At 33.0% G+C, this 12336-nt stretch overlaps 1 protein-coding gene across 1 annotated transcript in view; it reads left to right on the top strand.

Moving 5' to 3' along the window:
• Positions 1–701: 701 nt before the first annotated feature.
• The window catches only part of Gbs-76A (Glycogen binding subunit 76A), a 51598-nt gene continuing 39963 nt past the window's right edge, over positions 702–12336 (top strand). Inside the window, exon 1 of the mRNA XM_068762174.1 lies at positions 702–897. Coding sequence (XP_068618275.1) covers positions 856–897 — 42 coding nt within the window. The 5' untranslated portion in view covers positions 702–855. The remainder of the gene's footprint in view (positions 898–12336) is intronic.

Raw genomic sequence — 12336 nt, 5'->3', positions numbered from 1 at the left:
TTTATTCATAGAGGCAAACTTCTCTTACAAAAGATCACGTACGATACCATGGCAAATCCATTTCCATTTATTTTCCTAAAACGTCTGTGTACAATATTCAATATTTCTAGTTTAAGAGTGTTGTAGATAGTGAAGTTAAGGTAATATAAAGGCATGGCATGTTATCTCAAGAAAATATGTGAAAACGTCTTGAGTAGGATTTTGAATCTTAAACGAATGGAAATCATTATATTGAAGATGGACGAACTTTTCTGAGTATAACAAAAGTTACGAGGAAAAAAATTCAAAGTTTTAGCTTAGTTAAAATGTGTCTCGGTGAATGTTTGTTAGTTTCATTTTCTGGTATGCATCTTTGCTCACCAGTGTTTTTTAAAAAAGCTATTTGGGAAAATTTTATGTAAATAATATAGGTATAAACATAAAATTTATTTCTCAATAAAATAGAGATTCTAACTTTATTTTATAAATTCTCTTTTAAATTTACTATGTACTTAGGATATCTGACAAACTAGTTTAATTAAGACGTCTTCGTCTACTTCTTGAATTTCTCGAAAGTTTAAATTTCCTAAATGTCTGAACAGTCCACCAAGATGTAAGGATGTTGGCAATCGAGTTTGTTTTTGGCATTGTCATTTGAAGACCACGAGCTATCCACGACGCATGCGTGCAATGTCAGGTGACCTTTTCGTGTCCTTAGCGCCAGTTGACGATTCGCGCCACTCTGTCCCACATGTAAATAAAATAATAGAGTAACGACTGAAAGACGTTTTACTTTCGATTTCACTTGCAATAACATTGAGATATCTATTTAAGTGGCCGGTTAATTGTTGTGTATTGGTGTCGAGGTGATCTCTCATGGTGATTCAAAACTGTTTGATATTGAAGAATATAAAACAGGTAAGGTAATTATATGTACAGAGAAAATTATAGTTTTCAAAGGAACTTTGCTTTAAAGCTCTTATAATAAAAAAACTATCTTTTGAAATGAAAATATGAGTACATATTTTCTTTATATATAGAGATTTTACATTTATGGAAAACATAAAAAAACTTCATTTACCTTAATGATCACAAGCAATTATTCAAAGAAATTCAATAAATTTCACTCATTTATTCATTAAAAAAAACTGTAAATAAAAAGGTACAAAATAGCTATAAGAAATTCATTCTTATCTTATTCACATAGCTTTCTACGTCGATGACGTCGTTTAAACACCAAAGTCGAAAAAAATAATTTAACGAACTTTATTATTATGATGTCTATAATTATGGGTCTTATGTTTTATAACAATCTCTGATGGTAAATGTTCAAAGTATAAATATGTGTATTAATTTACTGAAAAGAGAACGAACAAAAATGCCGTTTAAAATTCAATGTTTATCTAATTCCGTCACATTGGAAAAGCTCGCACTCGTAAGGGTGCAAGCTAGTACATATTATTTTGGTTTATAGCGAGTATGGATGTTTATTTTTCTTGTATGATACCTTTACTTGTATCGGCACGTTATCTCTATGGCAGTGTAATAAATATTATTGAAAATAATTATCTTTAGATTTATGAAAACTGATTTCTTATTTAAAAGCCATTAATGTAACAACACGAATGACAATTTATATCACCGATGCGTTGCCATAAAGATTCGTTCGATTTGCCTGGCCAATCTTTTCATTAATAGTTTCGTCTGCCATCCATTTTTATCACCATATAGTAGTGCCAACTATTTAAATATTCTGGGTTAAAGGGTGACCGTCCGAATTTACGTTGACAAAATCTTAAACCTGGAAAAAAAGCCCAGGTTTTTTGCCTTATGAGCATTTAACAATTTTAATATTAAGTTACTTTGACTTCCCTAACGACGTCTTTCGTCATTCTTTGCCGACAGAAGTGCTGGATGTTATAATTATCACAGGAGGGGTTATAAAATTTCGCATAAATAATTAACCGGAGGATAATTTTAATATTGTGACCAAAAGTATAGGTATATAAAAAGTAACAGCGTGTTTTACATGTGGGAGACTTTTAACAGTGAGGGCAATTCATTATTGGATAACATCTGAACGTGAATTTTCCAACAATGTATTAGGTAATGCTTTACATAATACTGCTAATTTATTGAATGGAATTTCATAACTATTCTTTCAGGGATTCCATTTTATATAATTTTACGATGCTTAAGAAGGGTAGATTTTTTTTAAAAAAAATAGTTAACATGAATGCAACAGTTTTTAAAGTGCCATCTACAGCTTCATTGGATAATAATTAATTTTTATCTTTCTGCCGGTAGATGTCTATATAATTAGTTAAAAGTCTATATTTTGTCTCACTGGAATGAAGATTAGTTATATTGTTATAAAGTTTTTCTATTGGCACAGAGGTATTGTGCTAAAAGTAACAGTTGTGCTGAAAGTTGTGTTTATTTTGAACATTTCATGAATAAACAAAATTTAATACTTATCACTGTCCCATTAAATTCAAGTGTTACTGATTTTAGATAACAAAAGGTGCTTTTGTCGGCTGATTTATTTGTGATAAATTATGTACCTTGCATACTAAATAACTGGCAACATGTTTATTGTCTGATGTTGAACTTTCCCATGCAACTACTGTTTTGAAACATAGCGTTTTGAAAGTAGTTAATTGCGCTATTTTCTTTATAATTGACCATACTATTTTATTGTTTTTATTATATTAGGACCTTGAATAAGTTCTCGCTGTTTTTTGAAAGATGGCGTTGCGGCACTCTGTGCCTGGAATTTCGTACGGTAACAAATCACCAAAGTAGTGCTATATGTAACCTCAAATTATAGTAGAATAGAGTTTACCACAGTGTCAACTACATATTTATTTGCCTTTTGTGAAAATGTGTACTTTTGTGCCAAATAATGTGTTTTTGCGGGGAATTTTATTGCACTGCTTTATTCAGAAAAAATCTGCAGCAGAAGCACACAGAATTCTCCTTGAGACATATAGTGACAATGCTTTGTCGAATACAACATGCAGAGACTGGTTTAGGCGCTTCAAAAGTAATGATTTTTTTGTAAAATTAAAAATTACCGTATTTAATAATAGAAAATTCAAATATAATGTACATAACTCAGATTTATAAGCACTACTGTTTAATCAAGAAAACTTTGTTATAATCATTTATGTTATCAGAAATTTATGAAGAATTTTGTTAATTTCGGCAATCTAAATTTTTTTAATTACAGTTCCTTGACAGAACGCATCCTGTTGTTGCTAAAGTTTAAATTACATAAATTTGATATATTAAATTCCAAATATAAACTTTATATTTACATAACGTGAACGACGGTAGAAGTTTATTTTTGCGTGATTCACTTTATCGACATGCACAGCTATGCACATAACTAGACTTGGAACACGAATAAGTTAATTAGGAAGGGAATGACTTGGCATTAGTTTGCGATTGAATTTGCCAACTATGTCTCCTGATCTCTTTGTGGGTGGAGCAGAACACATTTGCGTAGTACTACTTTCTCATATCGTAATCAGTCATTTGCTTTAGTCATAGACATGTAGGCACTTGGTTTACCTTCTTCTTGGATCGGCAAGAATAATTGTATTCCTATACGTACAGTACAATCTACATAAAAATATACATTCCCTTAATGTGTTTTGGTGCACCGCTTATAATTGAATTGATAATTAATGTTCCCGCCATGCGTTTTTTTTAATGACACCATAATTTTTAAACTTTAATACATATACAACACTAATTCGTGTGTAACAACATTGTGTGTTAATAATTGTGAGTAATGTCAACCTTTATATTAGGAACTACCACTTAATATCGTAAGTCACGGGTTTGATTATGAACAGGCTTTTTACGTGATATTACATCAACCAAGACGTTCTGCCTCCTCGTGGTGAATTCTGGCCATTATCTTCTTGCCGAAGGCAAAAGCCTATAAGATAAAGGGCTTTTTATAATATTTCTATGTTAACAAAGACCATTAGGGCCTTGTTAAATAAGAATTAACTCACTGATATTGTCAATGCAATTGACTACAGTAAATGCGTTGAATACATTGTACATATTCTTAGAAAACGTTTTGGTGTTTCGATAGAGTGGCGTCAGTTCGATTATGGGGAATTGCTGCCATCTATGGGCGAGCGCTACCAAGTACCTTCTCGCAGCTTTCGGCTCGGTGAAAAGGCGTGCAAAAGGGGTTGTGAGTCACCTAAATTTTACATAGTTCATTATTATCATCATGTCAGCTGATAGATGCCCACTGCGAGACATAGCCCTCCTTCGAAGATCGCTACAATGACCGATCTTGTGTTGCCTGCATTATGACTATGTCCATCCATCTAGTGGATACCCACGTCGCGTCTTCCCAATCGTAATCGCCATTCGTTAGTTATACGAGTGATATTACTTGGTAAAAACTAAATGAAATGTTCTGTTTGTGCAGCAAAATCCAGAACATTTAATTTATTTGTAAAGGAATGTCGCTATCACTTTTCATTCAGCTAACTGCCTATGATTGGAGTGTTTATTTTTATTTACATAGATAAAAGAGTTTGCATTAACAAACGTATATTCGCTGGCCTATTTTAATTTTTTGTCTTTATAAAGATAAACATAAGTTATATTTTTCTTTAAGATTAAGATCACAAAGTTCAGATATAAAAGCGGCTTTGCATACGACGCATGAATACCTTTTTGTATTTCTCTATTAGTCGCTCTAAAAGAAAACTTACGGTGGTTAGTTAAAAGGATCTACGGGTCTAGAATCTGTGAATAACTTTATTAATTCCCCGATTAATTTAAATCCCAATTTAACATCAGTGACGAGCTAGGGTGTAAGTATATAGGAAGTGTGATGGATAAAAATCTTATGACTAACACAACAAAAACTAAAGTGAATTTTAGTCCAACTAAATTGCGCCGATTCACACACAAGTTTTAAGAAATCATTTTGAAAACATTCATTTATATATGTACTTCATGATTAACTTATAATACGTGATCCAATCGCGCCTTAATTCAAGAAGAGTCCACAATAAGCGCAGTCGTAGAGAAAAAGACATATAACCGGAATGCTAAACCTTAAAAACCTTTTAACGAAGTACAGTATGATGCCTTTGAAATGTGGTACTGGTGAAAGAAGAAACAGTCAAATGATTAAAAAATGGAAAATATAAAGTGATCAAAAAATAGAAATAGTAGAATATGGATTAAAAAAAATTAAAAATACATCGCGGGACAAGACTGCAATTTGTTCCTTCTGTAGAGCCATGAGCCTCAGTGTTGAGTTGACGGTACAGCATGTTGGAAAAAGACTCACTTAGAAAAAAAATTCGCGATGAAAAATTATGACATTACTTACTCGACATGTATAATTATGATGATAATATGCTTGATGCATAAGGTTATAAGTAAACATAGGTAAAATAGCGACGAAGAAAGATAAGCCTTTCTCTAAGTAAGAAAGGACTAATATTTAGCCACTTCCGCACATGCAGTGGTTGTCGTGCATGAAAGTGCACCGCCCGCCAGCCCGCTCTTAAATGCGCATGCGACAGACAATGCCAACTACACAATCCGCCACCGTAAATTCACTCAACACGTGTTTCACCCCTCCACGGGGCATCTTCAGGAGTTGTTACACAGATTAGTGCTAAACACCGAGTCTCGGTCTCGGTTACGGTGGCGGTTGTGTAGTTGGCATTGTCTGTCGCATGCGCATTTAAGAGCGGGCTGGCGGGCGGTGCACTTTCATGCACAACAACCACTGCATGTGCGGAAGTGGCTAAATATTGGTCCTTTCTTATTTAGGATGGACTTCCGCAATGTAACGCCTGAATCCATTAAATACTTTCTCTAAGTGTTATAAATTTAGTATTTTTTGTGGGGAATTGAGTGTTAGCTCTCCGTAAAATATATTACAATACGAGTACACTCCCATGTTACGGCTTTGAATTATAATGTCATAAATTTAACAAAACTATTGAACAACAAATCGTAAAAAATCCTGTTATAGTCTGAAGAATTCTTTGAATGATATTGAAGCTTGGAAATAAATTGCTCTGTTACTGTATTAAGAATATTGTGAAAGAGAACAAGAACATCGTCTTTTATTGTTGCTTCTTCTCAGATCTGGCGTGTTGGAACCTTCGTAGCTTTGTTTTGGAGGATGTCATTATAGGGTAGCTGAACCTGTGTCTAATTCGATTAAATTGTGCTCTTCTGGCATTCTTCTTAAAACGTACACCCGTGATTTTGTAAATGATTCAAAGTGCATTTTATTGATGATTTCAACGTAAAAATGTCCTTAAAATAATAAAATACCGATACGCTCACAATACGTGAGTTGTTTATATTGCTATTGAAATCCGATAATGTAGCGACGTGTAAAGCAAATATTTTGAAATGGAAAATTCCTGCTTTTTAACATTGAATAAGGTTTTAATAAAGATTTTTATACAATAAATGTTGAAAGTTAAACTACACTCTTTGATTATATGTAATGTAGGCGTATAAGTGATATTGAAACAGGACTATTAAATTAATCAAGTCTCAATATACTCAAAAAGACTTTCCGGTGTTCTTAAATTTTGATGAACTATATTTAGAGGAATAAACAGTGTGATTGGTTAAAGATGTAAAAGTTGTATATGGGTGAATACGTAGTTCAATTGTTATCAAATAATGTATGGCTTTCCAAAATCAATAGTTTCAGAAAAATAAGGTAATGATAATATATTGGAAAAGAACGTTTTTAGACTGGATTACCTCAAATTAAAATTAGTTTGTTTACTTTTTACCAGTAAGTTTATAGCATTGTGCATTCCAATAGAACAGATAATCTATAGTAACGTATCGTACAGGTCGATTGAAAATTGATGATAAAGTTTTAAAGGTTGCTAACAAATTTAAAATTTAAAAGATCTTCTTTTATTTTATTTATTTTTACCAGTTCAGGAAACTTTAAAACTAGTAACATTTTAACAGGCGACTGATACATCAAGAAGTCATTATAAGTTTCCGCCTCTAGCTTTATTCACATTGTGAGGACGTGCAAAAGGATCATAATCCCACATAGAAAAAAGTTACTCAATAAACTCTATTGCACATACAGGATAAGCAACAAAGACTTACAAGATACCTATAGAATATACTCGTATATACAAGCATATATACATATATGCATGTGTATACACACACACATATGCATAAAATGTATAAATAAATAAAAAAAGTTGTTATTTTAAATTCGAGAACCAAAGAATTCGTTCATATAATTTATTCAATTAGGCACGTACTTTTGAATCGTCGATTATTTTAAGATTATAAGTAATAAACTAATACCGACTCGAAATGCTGTTCTTCTGTGAAAAGCCGGCTCGAAACTCAAGATTTGTTTTTTTTTTTAAATGAAATTTAACAATTTTCAATGTGTACTTTATTATAGCAAACATGTAAATGAGTTAACAAACTAAGTTCTACACATTTTGATCTACTATAAACGCTTGAATGGCATTATAAGATTTATTTAATAATAAAGTTTTAATTAAAGATTTAAAACTGAAAACACGGAGATCTAAGATATTTTGTGAAACTTTGTTATATATGTGTACACTAAGACCGATAAAAGGATTTGTTAATTTTTTTAAGATGAAATTAAGGCATTACGTGCTTAATTTTATTTCTCGTTTTCATCAATTGTCTATCACTATTTTTTTTATAAAGGAATCAAAACTTTGAACATAAATTACACGATATTAAACATTTATTCAGAAGCAACCGTTAGAATACTATTTTCTTAAAAAACATCTTTCTGTGAATCTCTACATTTAAGTTATAATTGGCCCGCACATCTCTTTTTTGTAAATTAAATATAGAGTCGATGTCGGCGTCACTGCCACAAAATAGATAAAATAAGCGAGTCAATCCGTATTACGTCCGTTGTCTTCTTTTTTTAAAATGCAAAGACGGCCAAAATTAGCTATACATTCACCCCTTTAAAGCTATTACAACTATTTCGAATAATCCTGCATAAGAGCCTTAAGTGTAATATTTAACCATAAATGTACAATTTATAGTCTTAAATAATATGATAAAGTTAAGATTACATTTTTAATACTTTGATTAGACGTGATATTGACATTCATATGTGATATTTATAGATATATTAATTAATAGGTTTGAAGGAGGTGGGAATACCGGACCACCGGACCTTTCTTATTCAGAGATCTTATGTCATTGGCCATTTCAAAGCTCGTAAGATTACACCGTTTCAGAGTCTTTACGTTGGAACTGGAAAACTTTATAAGAACATATGATGAAAATGGTTTTACAGGTGTAGGGTTGGCGATCATACTCATTAACAACCTATGCTTTACGAATGACACTACTATCATTAGTGCTAATGAAAAGTAATTCGACGAACTTCTGTAGAGAAAAGCGGTCATAAGCGCTGAATACGTACTTCGATATGAACCGCAGAGAGAGTATAACTAAGCTGAAGTTCGTGGACCGAGCTGGACCATTGCAGAGAATAAGCAGAGAATAAACAAGACATCGAACGAGACGATCAATTTTTTTATCTCGGTTTACTTATCACATCTAGTGGATATTGTGATGCTGACTTGAAATGCCACAGTAATACGGAGAGCGCAAATAATTAAAGTTATAGTGAAAAGGTTGGCGAAAGTATAGAGAAACACGGGGATCCACAGAAACACCAAATTGGAATTAATGTGTGCCCTCGTCTTTTCTATATTACAGTACGAGCGCGAAACCTTGACGTTTAACTCTCGTTCAAGACAAAAGATATACTCGTTCAATACGTGGTGTTGGTGCTATATGAGTCCCGTGGTTAGTGCGCCGCATTAATTCGATTAATCTCAAAGAGCTCAGAATAAATACCCAACTATCCACAGTTTGTTTGCGTAGAATACTCTTTTATTTCGTCAACGTTGCACGGAGGAGCTCTGATAATCTGGAAAGCTAATAGTTGTCGGCAATGTGGAGGGCAAAAGGGCTAGAGGGCAGTCACCTGTCCGGTTGACTGACGCAATTTCAAAAGATTGCAACACCACCGTGAATGGCTCCTTAAAACTATTACAGCATAGAAAAACCTGCAAAAAAATTGCAGCAGAAACTTCGTACTTTGCCATGATCCTCAGATATAAGGAAGCGAAGATAGAGAACGTGATATTGAAACGGAACTCTGTTCAATTTACCAAATAAATAACTTCTCGGTGCCCTTAATTCTCTGTATTTTTTAAAGGAATATATAAATATTACACATACACATGGTATGTATATTATAATTTATTTGAGTATAATCATAAATTTGTATGCCTCTTAATATTATAGATTATAAGATAAAACTTAATCAAAATTTAATTCCTGACATTTAACTGTAATATTTTATTGTAACGTATTTGAGTTTGCTGTGTTAATAATGTAAAAGAATGATTCTTTGTTAAAATTCTGTGTAAGTGCATGTTGTCTGAGGTCATGATTTAACGATACGTAAAACAAACAATATCGTACGAGTTTCCATTTAAGATAACAACGACGCGACGGATTGGTGCGTAGTATTCATTGCGTTTAAGATTTTTTTGAAGGGCATTTTGTTTATTTTTTATATGAATCAATACAATCCAGCAATTGTTAATGTTGCTAATCAATGTTTCAAATCAAAGACGTTAATCTTTTAATATCATCATCTTCATGTTAGCTGTAGATGCCCACTGTAAAGCATAGCCTCTCCCAAAGATCAGAGCAGACTTTTACTATAGGTATGTCGTTTGTACCTAAGCAGCGTCTACTGAGTCATTATCGTCATTCGAGAATCTTTCGGCCTCAACGGCTGCAGGTTTCTCGGGTGATGTGTCCAGTCTACTGCCTCTTCAGACGAGTAATTTTTCTATCTATGTATTTGTTCTTAAATTAGACATTTTCTTCTATCTTCTTCATCATGATATCTCTATAACCATAAGGCTTTGAGGCTTGAAATTTGGTAGGAACATTTCTTTCAGTAGAGGTCAGCTGAGAATGAATTTTACGAAACTCCACCGGCAAAGCGGTTGAGGGTGTCGAAATGAACAAAATTTCACCCGTTTTTTTTAATAATAAGTGTGTATTTTTGAAATATAGCTTTAATAGATATTAAACTTCGCCAGAATTTTTTTTGGCATGTTAAAAATTCACAAAAATAGATTTTACGAAATTACACCCACAAAAAGCAGTGGGAGCCACTTGCAACGGGTGGGGTACAGCTAATATTAGATAAGTGGTTGAGGCCAAGAATTCAAGGGTTCGAATTATAATTTGACTATAGTACTTTTCCGAATTGAGGACTATGAAATTAGAAAAAATATCGGGTAATACGGTAACAAGAAAAAATTTGGCGACGACGACATAATTACACGTATGATATCATTATTTGCCTGTTAAGGTTTTAAATAAAAAAATATAATGATGAATGAACGTTTCAGGAAAGTAGGCTGGAATGGTCTGCCATAGTCTCGTCTTCTGTGAATTGACTGACATACCGCTTTACAGACGACGAGACCGTAACAGGAGAGAGCTTCTCTAAAAGTGTATCGAGTGGCAGTCGAAGACGAAGTTTCCTCTCGGAAACCGTTGTTTAGTCTTGAAGACTTTTTCAAAGTCGTCTGAAGACGTTGGATGCTAGCCGCTTCCAACCGGTCTTTCTAGAAATTTATAGGTAAGACCTCTTAATTCAGCGGCAGAACGTTACGAGTATAATAATGATGAATAAGTGTAGTTGATTTGGGGAATTGTAATTAAATAAGCTCAAAGTGAATGCTATGAAATATGAAACTACTAGATTAAATTTTGACGAAAATAAGGTTAAAAAGTGCTAAAATAAACAAAAAAAATCTTTATAGAATGCCAGCAGATGTAGGTACGTATTAATCAAAGTAAAATAAAACATCCTAATTTGTGTATCAAAGTATCAAAAGATATATTACATATTTAGTTTATTATAGTCTAATAGTTGACGCGAAGACTGTATCATGTGACGCCGAACGTGGATGTGTGGGTGACGAGGGTGTGGTTGACCACACTCGGTGTCGGCTAGCAGAATGCTTTGCCAATTGTAACCACTGCTCTTATGCCAAGGTCGTCAGTACTTATTTAAAGTTATTCTGTTTATTAAAAAGTTTCTTCGTAAACATACGATCTTGTTTATGTAGTCTATTCACAAAACTAATGTATAATTATAAAACAAATATATGTATTAATTATCAAAGACGGTTTATTTTTGACATTTACACAACTTTTGCTATATAATTATAGACATTTACATAACATGCATATTATGTTTTTTCTTTTGCAGTACTTAAGATAAATTCGAATAATTCAAGAACAGACCACAATGAGAGTTAAAACAAAAACAAACTATAAAGGATTAAAGCGCATGTAAAATGCGAGCAATTCTATTTGGTTAAATTTTTTTAAACCACATCTGAAGCCACCAAACCATGAAAATTAAATTATTTCTCCCATCTACATGGGTGAAATGTTTTAATTTTTACTCTGAATAATGAAAATGAAGATACTCTCCTGTTCACCTTAAAATAGTCGTCACATATATGTACAAAAGTCATACTTAACTTCAGAATTTACCTATACCGACCGAAAAAAGCCTTTCTGGGTAAAGTAAATAGAGCATAAAGATATGTCTTTTATTTTATGTGTTTTATTAAGCGTTTGAGCATATATATTTATGCTAAACACTCATGTATGCTAACACTTTTTCATTGGGTTTGAAAAGTTAGGTTGCTGAGGAACTTTAACTTAGATTTCTGCAGTAGTTTGTTCAGAGGAATTGTTACGGATGATTGGGACCTTATGGTTCTATAGTGGAGACACAGACACAGACACAGACCGGTAAGCGCAACGTAACATGTCCACTTACAGAGTGGAGAGACGACCTTTTTAGCGTCGTCGGAAGCCGCGACAGAAAGCTGAATGCAGACCTATTCCATCCACTTTTAACGGAAATTTATGGGGGAGGCCTATGTCCAATAATGGATGTCCAACGGCCGAAACCATGATGATGATGATGATGGTAATGTTATAGGTTGTGATATAAGCTATGATTCGTTTCCAGATGTTCTATATATATGTACAAAAGATATAATTCTAATTCCACTAGACAGCCTCACTCATTGAAGACGTGAGTAGTAACGTCATCGTGAACAAGTGGAACAATGATTGTAAACAAATATTTGTTTATGGCTATTGTAAATTCATAATGTCCTGTGACTGTAGCCATAGTAAATATGCTTTATTCATTATCTTGCCCACTGTTTATGATTTATC

Source organism: Battus philenor, unplaced genomic scaffold (assembly GCF_028537555.1).
Source record: "Battus philenor isolate CCGP_79_NKW_IND1 unplaced genomic scaffold, ilBatPhil1.0.hap1 SCAF_16, whole genome shotgun sequence".
Lineage (NCBI taxonomy): Eukaryota > Metazoa > Arthropoda > Insecta > Lepidoptera > Papilionidae > Battus > Battus philenor.
Note: the sequence above shows the minus strand (reverse complement) of the source record. Positions and strands in the feature narration are given on the sequence as shown.